Here is a 19,111-nt window from a genome sequence, read left to right as displayed (position 1 = left end):
GACAAGGACAAGCTTTCAATGTTAGGAGAAATAGAAATCCACAGAAAATGTTTTGCCTCAAATTATAACTGCTCATGGTTTCTACATTTATATGTCCCTAATATTTTACAATGTTAGAGAATGTGTTACGGTATATGGTGTTTACTACTAATTATGAGAAATAGAAGGCAAAGAACACCCCGCTGAAATAAATGCTTTCCTACATACTCTATCATTCCAAAACATGAGATCCTGTTTCTCTTACTGAAAATTCTGGCTCACACTGCTTCCGAAAGCAAGTTCGTCAATTTGCAATCTCACACAACTGACAAGTGAGAAAAGGAGAAAAAGATTCCACTGTATTACTTTTGGCTGTTGGTGGAACAAGCTTGAAAATGAACCTTTCCCTACTTCCCGTGACCCCAAAAGAGCTAGAGGCAGTAAGGTCCATTTTAACATCCACGAATTAGAATATGGTTTCAAAAAATCGAAAACTCTTAAGCTTCCCAAACAGAGGCTATGTAGAGAATATATAGTTTACTGAAGAACTCAAAACTTCCAAGGTACATAAAGACATATAATTCCTCCTACCCAAGTCTAAAATGGTATGATCAGCAGATTTAGGAAAGAAATGGGTATTATATAAACATTCTACACAACTGGCCAATAGAAGATATGGAAGAGCAGGATTTCTAACATAAAGTTCAACAATGTCATTAGCTCCCTTTTATAGTCCAAGGTATTCAAAATTATTCAAATTATTACAAAAAAATATTCTTCTGAAATCTATTAAGGAACATTCAATTAAATCTAATTGCACATTACCTTTCGAGTTTGCATTTTCTCTGTTCTCCTCCGAAAGGCAACATACGGGTCATTGTTGGTAGAGCCATCTCTTTTCTCTTGCTTTATCTGAGGAATGAGCGATGGCCCCCTACAGTTTTTACGTTTTCTCACCCAGTAGTCATATACCGCTTTAATAAGGTAATCATCTTCGTTTAGCAGCAGTTTTGCTTCTTGAAGTGTTACAAGCTAAATGAAAAGTATAAAATACCATCAACTACAATGTTTGAAAAAGAGAAATCAAAAACTATTCTTTTAGAAAAACATGTGAACAGTCTAACAATTATGATCAGGTATCATGATGGTAGAAAACACAATTAATAAGATTTATCCAAAAATTTCTGTTTTGCCCTGAGAGGCAGTGAGTACTACAACTTTAAATACTTAACAAGCTTGGATGAATGATAGCTGGGAAGACTACAATAGATTTATTCCTCAGGTAAGTCTTGGACAAGAAGACATCTGGGGTCCTTCAAAACTGATATCTGAGATTCTACACATTTGAGGATCTACTGTTTTCAACAGTCTACTAGGTTCTTTCTGTGTTTTTTTTTTTTAACAGAAACTACAAGATACAGGTTTCTTTTTATCTCACTCCAAAATAAAAGATGAATATTCTCTAAAATATTGCAACTAAATATAATATACCTCTTGAGAAGTTTTAAAAGGAAAACTTAGCATGTTTTCAGAAGTTTCAATACTACCCAATTTTGAATTTCCTGCACCAATTACATATAAAAGCAATTCCTCTATCCAAGCAAGTTAAGTACTAGAGAATCCTTGTTCTCAACAATTACTCTGCTAATGACATTATGTTTAGGACAGTGGCCCTAGGATGTTTCCTCTAGGAGCTCTGACATGGGTATCTCAGGGTTCTACTTTTCCTTTATCAATGCAGCCAGCGTAATGTTGACATATCTCTAAGATTCATAAAAATTTGCTTAGTCAGGTCTGTTTCCTTGCTCCTTGTGAAGATCAGATAGGCCAATCACCTTCAACAGGATGGACAGGACTTACATATAGCCATTTACAGTGAACTTTAGAAAAGATCATGGCGTTTCAGGGCTGGAAAGCCTCACCGAGGTAATGTTCTCCCAATCTTTTTACTCATCATTTTGATATCAAGATTCGTTTCCAAACAAGTTGAGATAACTCCCAAGAAATGTTTCCCTAGAACTTTGAAATGAGGGGAAAATTTTTTCCACTGAAATAGTAAGATCAGCATATGAATTGATCTGTAGGTTGTATGAAGTCATCCGAAGACATGACCCACTAAATAAATTTCTGATACGATCTGACTTGCCATATTGGAATAATGTCATGGAATAAGTGTAAGGACCATTTGGACTTCCAGTCCTATGATGGTGATCACTAGGGTTAATTAGTTGGTTTCTTATTATAATTTGACTGCCAAGGCTTCCTGAAGGCAGGAAGAAAATACACTAATAAAGTCAACTCAAGTATTCCAGTCTGTGTATAACACTTAACATTTGGTGCAGTACAAGTTTAAGTGGCCATACTTTGGCTTAGAAAATGTTTCAGTAGAGTCAGCTTAACTGCATCTGAGAGGCCAATTAACCTGGTCTTTAAAATGGAGAGTAAGAGCCTGGAACCTGAGACCAAAACAAAAGAACCAGTATTTCCAAACATCAACTTTAAGTGAACATTTCTCAACTGTTAGCTGAAGTTCTCTGGAATAATGCGTATACTCCCAGAGGGAGTCTACAAAGACAGTGGTAGAATAAGAATCGAGCTTTTTCCATCTAATAAAATTCTAGCTCTGCTGACAGCATCACAGTATTACGGGCAGCTCTTAGATGCTCAAGGGACCGAGAGAAACAAGCTGTGATATGCTACACATGCTTCAACTGGTCATTCTGCTTCTGGTACAATTTTGCAGCCTTCACTGATTGATCAAGAACTTAATCTAAACTTACAGCGAGGAGGATAGGTCTCCTTCCATCAACCAGCAAAGCAATAGTGAGCTGTTAATGTGTCAATACTATCAAAATAACACTGCTTTCTATTTTCCTGCAGAATACGGGTATTAAAACACTGCCTGTGATTTCCAACTTTGGTGTTTCTTCTGCTAGAAATGTCCTTTTGCCTGGTCATTAAGTAACTCTATTTCTCAGGTAATAAGCATTCAAATATAAAGTTTTACACTGCAACATTGTGACACCTCTTTCTACTGTTAACTATATTTTCTCAACTGACTTTTTATGTTGCTATACGGAAAAGTTTTATTTTATTGGATAATCTTGGTTTTAATTATTCTGTAAAAATTATCTTTAGCTATTCCAAAGCAACTGGTATCATTGCATCTCTACTACCATGGTGACAGCATACATTTGAGTGTGCAAGAACTATTTGCAGTTAATCTAATTATTATGTGATTAAAAATTCACAGTATTAGAATCCTACTACTACTTTATACCCTAAGAAAAAAGTTCTGCTTTTTAGTACTTTATCTACAAGAAAGCAGTGGAAACCAGTATTTAATTGACAAAAATGTGCATGGCAAAATTTATTATATTAGCTCTTTGATTTACTTGATTTACTTATTTTGGAGGCTTGGGGTGGGGAGATAAAAATTATTCTACCATATGGACTCTTCTCCTACACTATCTGTGAGGACATGGACCATGTAGTTTGCTTATGTATGTAACTCATGGTCTCCAATAAATACATTTTAATATGCAAATGAATAAATTACATGTAAAAATGATTTTTACATTTAAAATGGTCAATTAAGCAATAAGTATTTAATAATCAATGATTAACAGCCCATCATATTGTTACAGGTGTGGGAAAAATAAGAATAAAACCTATGAGGTAAATTCATTACCTAAAGAAACTTACAATATGGCAATAAAGCAAAATAGATAAAAATTAAACAGTAAGAGAATAATATAAGAACTTTGGGACTATTACTGGATACAGGACAGAATCACAAAAAAACCCCATCTGGGAGTGCCTGCATTGGTAGTTTAAGATACAAGAAAAATTCCAAGGACAGGTACTGAAGGAAACAGGAACAAACAAGATGCAGAGGAACAATGGATGGAAAGATGAAGCAGCAAGCAAGAATCAGGCAATGTAGGGGTCCGCAGTGTCTATACTACGGGGGTACTAAGTAGGACACAGGCTGAAAAGAGGCTCCTGGATGACAACAGGTGGCCACTTGGTGACAGTGCAATCTCAGTAAACTGAAATGACCGTGGTATGAGTAACAGCCAAAAAAATGGCTAATTTGAAAATTTAATTGTAACAAAAAAAAGGAGACACAGAGAGTGGTAGTTTACTGAGAAAAACAGGGTCAAATGAAAGGGTTCCCTTGGAATAGGGACACTTGGCACATCGGGGCAAAGAAAAAGTAATGAGAGAAGAGATCAGTGAAGATGAAATATTCAAGGAATATACAGGTACACAAGGAAGAGTTAGAATTAGAAATTTGGAGACTGACGGAGAGGGATACAGAACTTATGATTCTGAGTTTTGGGAGTCACTGAAGAGAAAAAGAATATAGTACAGCATCACCTGGAGTTGAGAGAGTAAGGTAAGTTTTGGAAAGGCTGACTTAAGAAGTCTGTGGACCACTGGACTGGAGATGCCAACAGGTAGTGCACAAAGAGAAAAAAGAAAGTCCTGGAGCTTGAGAAGGTCGAGGTTAAAGGTGCCTGTATTATACACCCACAAAAATGCCTGCTGAGCTGGTATTACCATAAAATACATTGGATAAGAACACGAGAATTTCAAGAAAACCTGGTGTGCAGGAGTTGAATGAAAACGAGTCAGCAGAAGAAAAATAGAAGGAATGGTCATGGAAAACAAGAAGAAAACCAGAAAGGAATGAATTGTATTCAAAAGACCAAAAGTGATGAGAATCTCAAGAAATAAGGAGAGCTCAAATATGGAGGTACCTCAAAAAACTAACAATAGAAATACTATATGACCCAGTAATTTCACTCCTAGGAACTTACCTGAAGAAAACAAGATCCCAGATTCAAAACAAAGTATGCACTCCTATTATATTGCACTATTTGCAACAGCCAAGATATGGGAGCAACCTAAGTGTCCATCAATAGATGAATGGATAAAGAAGAGGTGGTACATATACACAATGGAATATTATCCAGCCATAAAAAGAAAATAAATCCTCCCATTTGCAACAACATGGATGGATCTAGAGGATATTATGGTCAGTGAAATAAGCCAGGCAGAGAAAGACAAATACCAAATGATTTTACTTATTTGTGGAGTATAAAAACAAAGCAAAATAGAAGGAACAAAATAGCAGTAAACTCACAGACACCAAGAAGGGACTAGTGGTTACAAAGGGGGAGGAGCTAAGGAAAGTGGGAAAGAGAGGGAAGGGGATTAAGGGGCACAACAACTTGCAATCACAATATAGGTTGGTCATGGGGACTGTAGTATAGCACAGAGAATACAGTTAATGATTCTCTAACATCTTACTACATTGACAGATAGTGACCACACTGGAGGGGGTGAGGATTTGATAATATAGGTAACTTTTGAACCATAAGATTGTATATCAATGATACTTTAATTAAAAAAACAAACAAAAAAGAAAGCAAAGCAGAAGGAACAAAATAGTAGTAGACTCATAAACACCGAGAAGGAATAGTGGTTACCATGGGGGAGAGGTTGGCGTGGGTGTGTGGGGGAGGGTGAAGGGGATAAAGTGGCTCAAAAATTCACAATCACAGTATAAGTTGGTCACAGGGACAGCAGTACAGAATGTAGAATATAATCAATGATTCTGCAACATCTTACTATGTTGATAGATAGTAACTGCACTAGAGGGGTAAGGATTTAATAATATGGGCAACTGTTGAACCACTGTGTTGTATATTTGAAACCAGTGTGATTGTATATCAGTGATACTTTAATTAAAAAAATAAGAAAAACAAGGTCACAAATCAACCTGCTTTTTCAAAATTGTTAATGAGTTATTCTGTACTGTTAAATAGTAATTTCCTCCAAAAAAAAGAGAGCTCAAATAAGATAAATGTATGGGGATTAAAATAATCCTAGCATTTGAATAACAGTAAATTTTCAACCATGACTTCATTCAATAGTATCCACAGAATGATACAGGCAGAAGCTTTGCCTCAGTTTTTCATACCTTTTTCTACCAACCTAATAAAATATTGGTTAAACCACAAACTTAATTTCTTGATCTGGTATTATGCTAGCCACAAAATAGGAAAAATAAAGAAATCCACGAATCTACAGATCAGGAATTTGGAATGACAAGTCTTTTCCTATCTTTAACTCTTGGCTCTAATGAACAGGACCATTATCTTGATCTATGACAAAACTTCCACCTTCATGTCTACAGCCGAAGGCATATGACATCATCCTCTGAGCCTAGTCAGTTGTTTTAGGGCCTAGGAGCTTGTCACTGTGCAAAGAGAAGTAAAATAAGATGGTGCTGATTATATATGGATGGTTAATTGTATTGTTTACATGTTTTTTTATCCTCTCCCACTAAGATAATAAGCTGTACAAGAGCAGAACTTCCGTCATCTCTCATTTATCTGAGCACTAAATAGTACTGATTGAATAGAAGAAAGCAAATTACAGAAAAGAGATCTGAAGGCTTCTGATGATATAATTTCAGCCAGCCTGAGTAATTTGTGAGCAATCACAGAAAATGGAGAAATACCAAGACTGACTGAGTCTAGGACTGCAGGAAATTTTGCGTATAAAAAATTTGAAATTTGATGTGACCAAAATCCTAGGAAAACCATGAGGAAAATTAGGATAAGCACTAAGTATAAGAACAATTTGATAAGTAAAAAAAATTGCCAAAAAAAGAAAAAAAGACAATCTCTCAAAAAAAACCCAGTTAGATTGAATTTTACAAAATTCAATTTTCAGTGTACTTCTTTGGATAATATACTAGGTATTATTTCCCATCAAAATAGGGAGGAAAGATTGGTAGAAACGTTAAATACACAGTAAAGTTAGTCATTTTACAATGGAAAAGTTTTTGGAAATGTTCTGAATAGTTGGTAATGCCTCAGGGATTTAAAGGACTTAAGTTGAGGGAAAATAATGAATCAGTATGGGTAACCTAGTGAAAAGTTTTAACAATCTATTGTAAAAAGTCTATTTATATCTGTAACTTCTTATTACATAATAACAACTAACATTATCTCACACAGATACATTAACAATTACTTTTAAAAGTAGCTTATTTTTAAAAATTTAATTACAATATTAATGAATGCTTATCAGAGTAAATCTGGAAAGCACAGAAAAATAGAATAACAGAAATAAAAATCACCAATAATTTCACCAGGTAAATATAACCATTGATGGCATTTTATTGGACTTGCTTTTATTCTATGCACATGTATAAGTGTAAATGCTTTAAACAAACCTCAGTTTTCCACTTAATTTTGTATCCTGTTTTTGAAATCTAACATAAGATAATGAACAATTCCCTGTGACATTACATATCATTAGAAATAATTTTGAATGGTTGCATGATATCCTACAACTTGAAAATTATTCTAAACATCCCTGTTCAAAAATCTTTGACATTTTCACACATTATTTTTCTTGAGAATGATTCCAAGAGACAGTATAACAAAACCAAAAAGTATAAATATTTTAAGGTTCCTGATGTACACTACTTGTTTTCCCAAAATACCATTCCATCTTGAATTCTACCATACATAGAACACCCCAGTAAAGAAACCTGTTACTTTGTGAATAACTTCCCCTTCACCTAAAATTTTAAATATGTAAGTTAAACTATATTTAAAATGGTAATAAAAGTGCTTTAATATAAATCTGACCAACTGAGCAAGACTTCATATGAAACAAGCCTTAGAGACCCAACCAAGAATATTTAGTAACTGAAGCACCAAAAGACAGCCCTTTGGAAAGGATCAAGAAGATACTATAATATTATAGCTAGTACTATTTTTATATTCAAACATGAGAAAAAAGTCAGAACAGTATTCTTCATACCTCTATTCAAAGAAATTACGCTTAAATATTCAATTTAAGGAATACCGGAAATACAAATTCTAGAGTGTCAGGAAAAGAAATGAAAAAGACAGTGAAATGCAATATATTCAGATCTAAACAAAATACAACTAGGCTGTTAATTGGATTAACTGTAAGACAAGAAACAGTTTTATAAGGTACAGTACCTGATTAGAACTGGCTTTTTCAAGTCTGTCAATCATAATTTCAAATTGCAAAGGTTTAATTTCCATCTTTCTGTTAAGTCTATTTAACAAGGTCTCATCTTCTGAATCCATATCATAATCTGGTTGCTCGTTGTCTAGATTAAAGGCTAGAAAAGAAAAGAAAAATTCTTCAAACTGAGGAGAAATTATGCAGTCATAGAGTATTTACATTTGACTACAGAATACTCCTAAATCATAATGCACTGACCAAGAAAGAGCTCATAAGGAGACATCTAGAAGTTAGTTTCACAGACTAAGGACACAGGGAAAGAAAAATAGAACTGTAATTCACACCCAATTTAAAGTTTAATAAAACAGTAAAAGCAATATGAAAATTTATTATTTTAAAAATAAAAATAAAGTACAACAAATATATGCTAAGCTATAAAATATAAAGTAGCAATTATGAAAAAGGGGATATGGAGAAGCTATTGAGAAGCAATTGAGAAGCTACAGAACTAAATTGAGAATCCAGAAATAAACTCAAAGTGTATGATAGGAATGGTATTTCAACTTTGAGAATAATAATATTTTTTAAAAAGGGAAAGGGGGATGGATAAGTCTGTGTGTGCGTGTGTATATATATATATATATATATACACACGCACACACATACACACACACTCATAAGCACACAGAGTATTTTTGAAAGGACGCACAGGAAACTGGTAATAGTTCTCCACTTCGGGGAGGCGGACTGTAGAGTATGGGCTCAAGAATAGTAGGGAGAATTTAAAATTGTTCTTTGTTCCTTTTTGTAGTGTCTCCTTATTTTAAATATAAAGCATTTTAAGATCTAAAAATAACACATTTTAAGATTTTTAAGCATGTACATGTGTTAATTTGTAAAATACAAAAGGAAAAAATTGCCATGAAGTATGTGTTTATTACATGTTAAGATTTAAGGCCAGGCAATGAAAGAGATATCAATCAATAGGTTGGTTAAATAAGACTGCCTACACGTCAATGTATAAATCAAAGTCCTACAGTCATACTGTAAGAAACGTCCTGCCATCCTCAGATTCAGCATGACATTTATAAAAGTAGCTTATAACACAGTAATAGGAACAGATGTGTGTATTTATAAAATTTTAGTAAAATCAGTTCCTCAATACAGATAGTAATGATGGACATAAAATATTTAAAGGCAAAAACAACTGATTATGAAAACAAATAACTACATCTCAAAAACCTGAACTCTGGCTGACTGTTTAATAAATGATGCCACTATACAACAACAACAGAAATAAAAATAAACATTACCTAATACTTATGTAGCACTTACTGTGGGCCAGGCAGTGTTCCAAGTGCTTTATACTAAATTAACTCCCACAACCACCCTTTAGTGCTTGGTAGTATTTTTTCTCCCAATGAGTCTTACCTTCTAAAATCTGTAAAAACTTTATTTCATTCAGCTTGTTTTGCACAGTACACAATGGAGTTAATAAAGAAGTTATAGCTATTGATCAACTATTTTTTAAGTATGATTTATCAAAAATATTCTAAAAAGGAAGTATAGCTCTTACTTGATGTAGTTATTATATGATTATTAATAATTCAAAAGGATGCTTTTAAACAGTTAATACAATCTGTATCAAACTCCATGACATATAATGTGCACTCCACAAGTACTAAGGATCACTAAAAATTTCTACACCTTTTACAAAGTGATGTTGTATTTATAAATGTACACAATGAATGTCAATGATCCACAAACAATTAATAAAATCAGGTATCTGATAGAACTAGAAGATATTTTAGAGGAAGATAGGTTTTAAAAACTGTTGAGCAGAGTTAAGCCATAATATGTGGAATTTCTAAGTTAAACCCAAGTTTTCAAAAGTTGAAGGATAATAAGACTTATATATGCAAGTGCTGCATTACCATCTTTTATACACCTAACTAATCTTATTCAGTTCTTGTTCCTCCACTTCCTATTTGCTCTGTCTTGTTATGCTATTCTCACAAAAACCAACTCCCAGCTTGTGAGGAAGGGAAGGGTCAAGAAAAGCTGGGAAATAGTTTCGGAAAATTAAGAATGAGAACTGACAGGAGGTCTGACAGTATGTTAAATCAGAACCAGGGCAAAGACTTACACTAGCACTCTAAGTTTTCTGATACTACCATTTCTCTTTCATTCAAAACTTATACAAAAACATCATTATAGACTCAGGTATTACTTCCCAACACTTAAAAGTGTTTCATTTGTACCCCTCTTTACCTCCTATTATGCTGGTTATCTCCTGTACCAGACAAGAGACAAATTCTTTAAAGGCAGTGATTACTTTAGTTGTATTTGTATACTCCCTGCACGGCATATAAAGAAAAAAAGATTGGGTAATAAAAGCTGTTCAATAAAATGAGCACTCTTAAATATATAAGAAGAAATTCTTTTAAACTACAAACCATATTTTCTGTAAGCTTACACATACAGTTTTTTGAAGCCCAGAAAGCTTTTTCCTGTTAAAATAAAAATTACAAATAGCGAGTTACTTTCACAAGCCAGTCAACTGAACAAAACAAGTAAAACAATCCCTATCATCAAAAAAAGAGGGGAGGAGGCAGGCAGGAAGCTGAAAATTTCTTGATGTAGTTGTTCAACAGAATTAAGATGTGAACAAGGTTAAGGTTACTAAGGGCACGTGTCTGTGTGTGTATAGAAGACTTCCTGTGGTGAAGTTAACTGAGCAGTGAACAATAAAAAAAGAAAGATGAGGCAACTAAAGAGAGTGCATGATCACTGTGAGAAATGAAAAGAAAGTGGGAAAGAAAGTAGATCAGAAGGTTCCCTGCAGTAACCATCCAGTGGCTGCCTCCGCTGGGGCAACATGGCTTTTTTCTGGCAGGAGGAACAACAGCTTCTATGTGGGAAGGGAAGTGAGTATAATCTGCTATTTGAGTATCTAAGGCATTTACGAATTTACTGGTTATAGCTTAGAAAATATAGTATAGAGTTGGTCTAAAATTAGCTAGTAAAGCAAATGTTACTTCTAGTTAAAAAGCACCTTTCAAAGTCCCTTGGATTGCTTTTATTTGGCAATATCCAAGTATCTAACAGGTGTAACTTTCTAATACATGGAATGAAAATACAGAGAACCCAGAAGAAGAAATAATACAAAATTTCCCAGAGCCAAAAAATGGCAAGATTAAAAGGACTGACCAAGCATGGTACAAAATGAAAGATAGGCATGCAATTCACTGTGGCACATAATGATGGGCCAGTTACTGCCCCTTACTTCATAATATACTGTGAATATGAACTAATATTACTACTACATAATATTATGCCTATTATATGTTGTATGTTAAGGGGAGAAACATTTGTTTCTCACATTTGCACTCAAATCTCCAGGATGGAAAAGGACAGGAATACTTTCAGATTCTCTCCATCCCTTCATTCCTCTCCTCAGCCATGGAAGGAGTGACTTAAACTGACTGGTGAACTTGGGAGGAGGACCTCAGCAGCTCACTACCTTCAGGTGCATTCTCTCGTGGTTCTTCCTTCCTTTGGAGAGGCTGCTAGTCAGCCCTTTACTACATGGTAAACACAGGGGCTCATTCTGCTCCTATATAGGGAGACCAGTGACCAACCAGTGGTAGGGTAAGTTTGTCTAATTCAGGGGTTAAATATTAGAAAGGCTATTGAGGCCATATATCTGTGTCTTACCCTCCAATATCATTTTTATTAGTAATAAGGCTAAAATTAATTTGTCTGTGTCTATTCCCAAGTACAAGACAGTAAGGAATGTCACTTTTTTGCCCCTCTAAAACAAAATTCATAGGCTACACTCTATTTTATAACTGGTTGTGTTTTTTTGACTTCAGAACATTTTATCTTCTATATACTTCAGTCTCCATCATAGGGCCATTGAAACAACACATACTCAATACCCAGAGTTTATTTCACTCACTCCTTGTGGGGGCCCGGCCTATGGCCGAGGCTGAGCCCCACTCTAGCTGGACAACGCCCTAAAGATGGAGCCTGCTTCCTAGACACCACCCTTCCTGGCCCTACAGCTCAGCGCATAAGGAAGTCTCCATGATTGCCTTGTCCCCATTTCCGTGCTCGTGCTCATAGCATGCTTTTCACATGTTTCCAATAAGACTGAACCTGGCGCATGATCAGTCAGCTGATTGGTTGGGATATGCTATTTAAGCTGCTGCCCTGGAGGAAGTGGTGTGGCTGTTGTTTTTTGCTTTTGCCTTTCGCTAGATGGATGCTCGGACGCCCATAATAAAGATTCCTAACAAACCAGGCCTTTGGTCGTGCGAATGCAAGCAATTGTGGTGTGTGTGTTTAGCCTTTGTGTTCCTTGTCTTGTTCTGTCTTAGTCTGTATATGTTTCTGCGTTTCCTCAAGAAAGAATAAGAGCGCTGTGGAAAGTTCGCAGGTAAAGCGACGTAGACTAAAGTTCGCGGGAAGCGATGAAAACCAGGTAGCGAGGACTCTCAGGCTGTAAGGAGACTCAATTCAGGGGTACGAGTGCGGGCGCACGTAACCTCAACTTAGAATAGAGTCAACCTCCTTTCCTCCGCACTATGGGTTCAGAGGTGTCTAGGATCGGAGGAACCACTCCGGGCACTCCTAAGGGCTAATGGAACTCCATTAAAGGCTAAAGCCGCGAGGGCTTTCTTACATACTGTTGAGAAGCATGTGCAGTGGTTTTTGGATGAGGGAAGGATCACTGCCCCCTTGTGGGAAAGACTAGGGAACGATCTGCGCAAAGCAGATCAAGCGGAACTGCTCCCGGTAGGGACGATTCCTACATGGAGTCTAGTCAGGGGGTGCCTTAAGGAGGATAACCCAAGCTGCAGAGAGGCTATAAGAGAGGGGGAGGAAGTCCTGGAAGATGTCCGGGAGGAAAGATCCTCCGCTAGGACCTCAGAGAGGGGGTCCGAGCGAGGAGGATCTACAGATGAGGAAGGGGAGCTATCGAGGGAGGAATTAGAAAAGCATATAAGGAGACTTAGAATCGCCCAGAGGAAGGAACGCCCTATCCCCTGCAGTTATCCCTCCCTAACGCAGCTGAGGCAACAGAAAGAGGAAGAGGAGTTGGAGGACACCCCCCTCTCAACAACCCTGAAACCGTCCTTGAAAATGGTGCCGTCAGCCCCCCCTCTTCCTCCGGCTTCATTTGCAGAACCGCCCCCGTATCACGTACAGCCCTGTCGTCATATGTGTGATTGCAATCAAGGACTAGAAGGAGGGGGGTGGAGGGAGTGGCTGAGAGAACAAGGAAGTGCCGTTTTCCCTGTATTTGAAGACCCTAATACACAACAGAGGTATCATCAAGCCCTAGATTTCAAGGTCATTAAAAGTCTGAAGGAAGCATCCACAACGTATGGCCCCCAGGCAGCTTTCACTGTTTCTTTAGTGGAGTCAGTAGCTTCTCTCAACCTGATGCCGGATGATTGGGCCAATGTAGCAAGAGCAGCCCTCTCTGGAGGTCAGTACCTGACATTTAAGACAGGCTGGCAAGAATTTTCACAGGACACGGCTCGGCGTAATGCCGCAGCAGGTAATCATCAATGGAACTTAGACATGTTGATGGGCACGGGTCCATATTTGGGTCAACAGAATCAGGTAGGATTCCCCCCAGCGGTATATATGCAAATAGCCGCGGCAGCAGTGAGGGCCTGGAAGACGCTGCAAGGCACAGGTGACCTACAGCGTCAGCTGTCAAAGGTGTTGCAAGGCTCTAATGAGCCATATGCAGACTTTCTAGCCAGACTGATCCAAACAGCCGGTCGCATATTTGGTGATGCTGATACTGCTATGCCCCTTGTGAAGTAGCTGGCCTATGAGCAGGCCAACAAATGGTGTAGGGAGGCCATAAGACCCTGGAAGAACAAAGATCTGAGTACTTAAATTAAGGTTTGTAGGGACATTAATGACAGCGTGGTGCAAGGACAGGTTATGGCCGCAGCCATAACTCAGGGATTGAGAGACGCTCGTGGCAGGTCAACCCCTCCTGGGGCCTGTTTCTACTGCAAACAAATGGGTCATTTGAAAAGAGATTGTCCCAAGTTGAAGGAAGCCAACGAACCTCCTAGCAGGCCCAAACCAAGATTATGCCCGAGATGTAGAAAAGGAAATCACTGGGCCAGTGAGTGTAGGTCAGTGGTGGATGTGGAAGGCCAACCGCTGCCCCCTCAAGAGCCAAAAAATGGGAGGAGGGGCCCTCCACCTCAGGGCCCACAAATGTATGGGGTGGTTCAACAGATACCCAGAACTCACCACCCTTTGACAGATCAGGGAGTTCACCCAGCACCGAGGGATCACGGAGAGCAACAGCAGGAAGCGCAGGAGTGGACATCTGTGCCGCCACCAGACTCATATTGACCCCCGAGATGGGAGTTCAAGTTGTAGAGTCAGATTTTAAGGGACCTTTGGCAAAAGGAGTAGTGGGTCTCTTATTGGGCCGGAGCTCCACTACTAAAGCAGGGTTAATAGTACACCCAGGAGTTATAGATCCAGACTATGAAGGAATAGTTAAAATTATGGTCTCCTCCCCATGAGGAATCATGGCTATTAGCCCAGGAGATCGCATTGCTCAAATTCTTATGCTTCCTAGCAAACATGATTTGGATGCTCATAAAAATGCTGTTCGAGGACAGCAAGGATTTGGGTCTTCTGGGGCTCCGCTGGCTTGTCTTACATTGGATTTGGGAACCAGGCCCATGCACACCTTAGAGATCAGAGGTAGGCATTTCTCAGGATTGCTGGACACAGGAGCAGACCGTAGTATCATAAAGGAAGATGAATGGCCGAAGGAATGGCCTTTAAATTGAGCTGCACAAACCTTAAGAGGACTCGGGATAGCCCAAGCGTCCCTATGTAGTGCTGCTTCACTGTCTTGGATGGACCAAGAAGGGCACGAGGGGATAATTCAACCCTTCATGCTAAACATACCCGTGTCCCTCTGTGGAAGAGATGTACTAACCCAAATGAATCTCAAATTGACCACGGAAACTTTCTACAGCGAACAGTCTAACTGCATTATGAAAAGACAGGGCTACCCCGGGACAGGTGGACTTGGGAAGAACTTGTCGGGTTGAGAAAAGCCCATTCCTTTGTCTAACATTACGCCCAGTCGATTTGGAGGGCCCGGGCTGGGTTTTTCCTCGGGACCACTGAAGGAGAACAGCAAATAAAGATTCAGTGGCGATCTGAGAATCCTGTGTGGGTTCCTCAGTGGCCCCTTACTAAAGAGAAGAAGGAAGCAGCCCACACTTTAGTACAGGAGCAGCTTGCTACCAAGCATATTCAGGCCTCTACCTCCCCCTGGAACACACCTATTTTTGTGATAAGAAAGAAAACAGGGAAGTGGAGGCTTTTACATGACCTTAGAGCTGTAAATAAGCAGATGGTGCTTATGGGCTCAATACAACTGGGTTTGCCACTGCCCATGGCCCTGCCTAAGGATTGGGAAACGATAGTTGTGGATATCAAAGACTGTTTCTTTTCTATCCCCCTTCACCCTGAAGATTGTGCCAAATTTGCCTTTACCATACCTGCCATTAACCATGACCGCCCAGATGAGCGCTATGAATGGAGAGTATTACTGCAGGGAATGGCCAATAGCCCCACTATGTGTCAACTATATGTGAGTAAGGCTTTGTCAGTTGTCACAGGAAAGTTTCCTAACATGATCATCTATCATTATATGGATGACATCCTTTTGTGTCACGAGAGCAGCAGGGAGCTAGAGCAAGGTCTCTGTTTCTTGCAGTCGCACTTCCAAAAATGGGGCCTGGCTATAGCCCCAGAAAAAATCCAGAAGACTAGTGCCAAGAGTTATTTAGGAATGAGATTAGAAAGCACCCTGGCCAGACCCTTGAAAATAGTTATAAGGACAGATCACCTAAAAAAATCTTAATGATTTCCAGAAACTGCTTGGTGATATAAATTGGGTGCGACCCTACCTAAGGCTTACTGATGAAGAGCTCCGACCTCTCTATGCTATACTGAGAGGTGACCCAGATCTAACATCACCCCGCTCACTCACTGATCAGGCAAGAAGGGCATTGGAACTCATCCAATCCCGTTTAGAACTTGCTCAAGTGGATAGAATAAATTATCAGAAACCTCTTTCCTTTATTACGCTTCCCAGCAATCATAGCCCCACAGGCGTGCTCTGGCAAGAGGGACCCCTTCTGTGGGTGTATTTAGCTCATTCACCAGGAAAGACGTTGATTTGGTACCCACAGTCTATAGCGGACTTAATCCTCAAGGGAATCAAGGTGGCAGTCAAAACCTTTGGAATAGCGCCCTCTATTATCATAACTCCATACTCAGCGACACAGTTAGAGTGCCTTGCCTCTTGTTGTGACACATGGGCCATTGTACACACTGTCTCTCAAGCCTCCTTTGACAATCATTACCCAAAGCATCCGTGGCTACAATTTTGCTTGTCTAACCCAGTTGTTTTCCCGAGAAACACCAGACATAAACCCATACCTAAAGTAAGAGTACTGTTCACTGATGGTTCTAAAACTGACATTGGGGCCATAGTCACTGATGATGGCTCGTGGACCTTCAAGTTCGCGACTACCTCGGCCCAACAGACAGAACTATTGGCAGTGATGCGAGCATTTGAGCTCTTTCCAAAGGAACCCTTTAACCTTCTATCAGACAGCCAGTAGGTAGTGAATGCCGTCTCTGCAATAGAGTGCGCAGGTCACATTAACCCCTCCTCATCCGTCTTAAATATTCTTAGATGCCTACAGCAGATAATTTGGGACCGTTCAGACCCCTTTTTCATTGGACATATAAGAGCTCATACCTCCCTTCTGGGGCCCCTCGCCGAGGGAAACCATCGTGCAGATTCCCTGACTAGGGAATCTACTATGTTTGTGGTAACAGACCCTGCGGAACAGGCCAATCTATTTCACAAGAAATTTCACGCTAATGCCACCACCCTCTGCCTGAAGTTCCAGATCACTAGAGAACAGGTGAGAGCCATAGTGGTCAGCTGCAAGTGGTGTGTATCGCTTCTTCCCCCTACCCCCATAGGGGTTAACCCAAAAGGATTGCTTCCCAACCACATTTGGCAAATGGATGTCACTCACATCCCCGAATTTGGCAGGATGAAATATGTGCATGTGTCTGTGGACACCTGCTCAGGTGTTATCTTTGCATCCTGCCACACGGGGGAGAAATCTTGGGATGTCATTTCCCATTGTTTGCAAGCATTTTCGGCCTGGGGAAAGCCCAAGCATCTGAAAATGGACAATGGGCCAGCGTATTCATCCAAACCATTCCTTACCTTTGTCAAAACTCTAGACATCAAACATACTACCAGCATTCCCTACAACCCACAGGGTCAGGGTATGGTGGAACGCACCCACCTCACCCTCAAGAATGCCTTATATAAACAAAAAGGGGGAATAGGAGAAGACTTTAGATCCCCCAGAGACAAATTAAACATCATATTATTCATTTTAAACTTTTTAACACTGGACAAAAATGGCCGCAGTGCAGCAGAGTGGCACGGCCAACAATCCAATCCAAAACATATGCCTAAAGTTTTGTGGAAGGATGTGTTGGAAGGAACATGGAAAGGCCCGGACCCAGTGATAATCTGGACCCGAGGCTCAGTTTGTGTTTTTCCACAGGACCAGCAGAACCCCGTTTGGGTGCCTGAACGTCTGATATGCAGAGTGGAAAACCCCGGAGCGGAGGTACAAGATGATCGCACTGCTTCTGCTCCTGCCGTGGATCCTACAGCAGGCGATGGCGGAGCCGAGCTGCAGCTGCAGCCACCGCCGCGCTGACTATCACCATTCCTACGGCAGAGACGCTGAATGGTCTGTCCCAGGCCACTGCCTCGGCAATGACAATGCAGAACGTCATCAACGGCCATTTTAAGAATGGGATGGCCTTGGTCAACCAAACGCATGAACCTTCTTCAAGAACAATTGGACCTCTTGGGGGAGCTTTTGTCTGTGGGCTGCGTCCATTCTTATACGGGGGTGTATTACTGGTATTCCTTTTCATAATTATTCTAAAGCTGCCAACTTGTCCAGACAGTTAGGCAAGATGTTAACCACAAATTGGTCCAGTGAGCTTGACGAGCTCACCACTCAGCTACGGTTAGAAATTTTGAATGTTAGCTCCAAGAAGGTAGAGATGCTCTCTCCGTAGCTCAAATAGCTGAAGCTGTGTTAAACGCCACCAAAGCCTGGTCAGGTGTAGGTGTCATAGGAATATTGCTGATTGTGGGCCTCCTCCTGCTTGGGAGTAAAGTCTGTTCATACAAAAACAGCAACGGGGAGAACAGAAGGTCCTGTTGCAGGCCATGGCAGCACTAGAGGAAGGCATCTCCCCTAGAGTATGGCTTAATATGCTGTATCAGTAGTCAAGGACGGGTAAGATCGGGAGCTGCGCATATCAACCTAAGAGAGGGCGCAGACCTAAGTTGTCTGTTGCCTAAGGACGGGTAAGAATGCCGCAGACTCCAGACGACCTAAGACAGGCATGATCCTGACAGCCCTTTGGTTATAAAACAATAAAGGGAGATGTGGGGGCCCGGCCTATGGCCGAGGCTGAGCCCCACTCTAGCTGGACAACGCCCTAAAGATGGCACCTGCTTCCTAGACACCACCCTTCCTGGCCCTACAGCTCAGCGCATAAGGAAGTCTCCATGATTGGCTTGTCCCCATTTCCGTGCTCGTGCTCATAGCATGCTTTTCACATGTTTCCAATAAGACTGAACCTGGCGCATGATCAGTCAGCTGATTGGTTGGGATATGCTATATAAGCTGCTGCCCTGGAGGAAGTGGTGTGGTTGTTGTTTTTTGCTTTTGCCTTTCGCTAGATGGATGCTCGGATGCCCATAATAAAGATTCCTAACAAACCAGGCCTTCGGTGATCGTTCTCCTGCCGTCGCCCTAGGTGGCGGGACGCGGTAACTCCTCTCTGGTTTTATATACACATGAAGTGTAAGTACTCTGTAACACACTGAATATGAACCAAATTAAAGTGCCTTAAATTCAAGACTTTGTAAAAAACAAAAACATCAATAATTTCTCTACCTTAATTATTAATTCTGTAA

At 39.8% G+C, this 19,111-nt stretch overlaps 1 protein-coding gene across 2 annotated transcripts in view; it reads right to left on the bottom strand.

Annotated features, from left to right (window-relative positions):
• Positions 1-19,111, bottom strand: part of EPC2 (enhancer of polycomb homolog 2) — a 174,200-nt gene that overhangs the window by 26,831 nt on the left and 128,258 nt on the right. For both annotated transcript variants that reach the window (XM_036996081.2, XM_036996080.2), the window contains exons 3-4: positions 8,016-8,161; positions 805-1,011 (exon numbers count right to left, since the gene is read on the bottom strand). In XM_036996081.2, the coding sequence (XP_036851976.1) occupies positions 805-1,011; positions 8,016-8,161 (353 nt within the window). The remainder of the gene's footprint in view (positions 1-804; positions 1,012-8,015; positions 8,162-19,111) is intronic.

This window comes from Manis javanica, chromosome 7, assembly GCF_040802235.1.
Source record: "Manis javanica isolate MJ-LG chromosome 7, MJ_LKY, whole genome shotgun sequence".
In the NCBI taxonomy this organism is placed as follows: domain Eukaryota; kingdom Metazoa; phylum Chordata; class Mammalia; order Pholidota; family Manidae; genus Manis; species Manis javanica.
The sequence above is the reverse complement of the archived record's forward strand: the minus strand, read 5'-3'. Positions and strand labels throughout refer to the sequence as shown.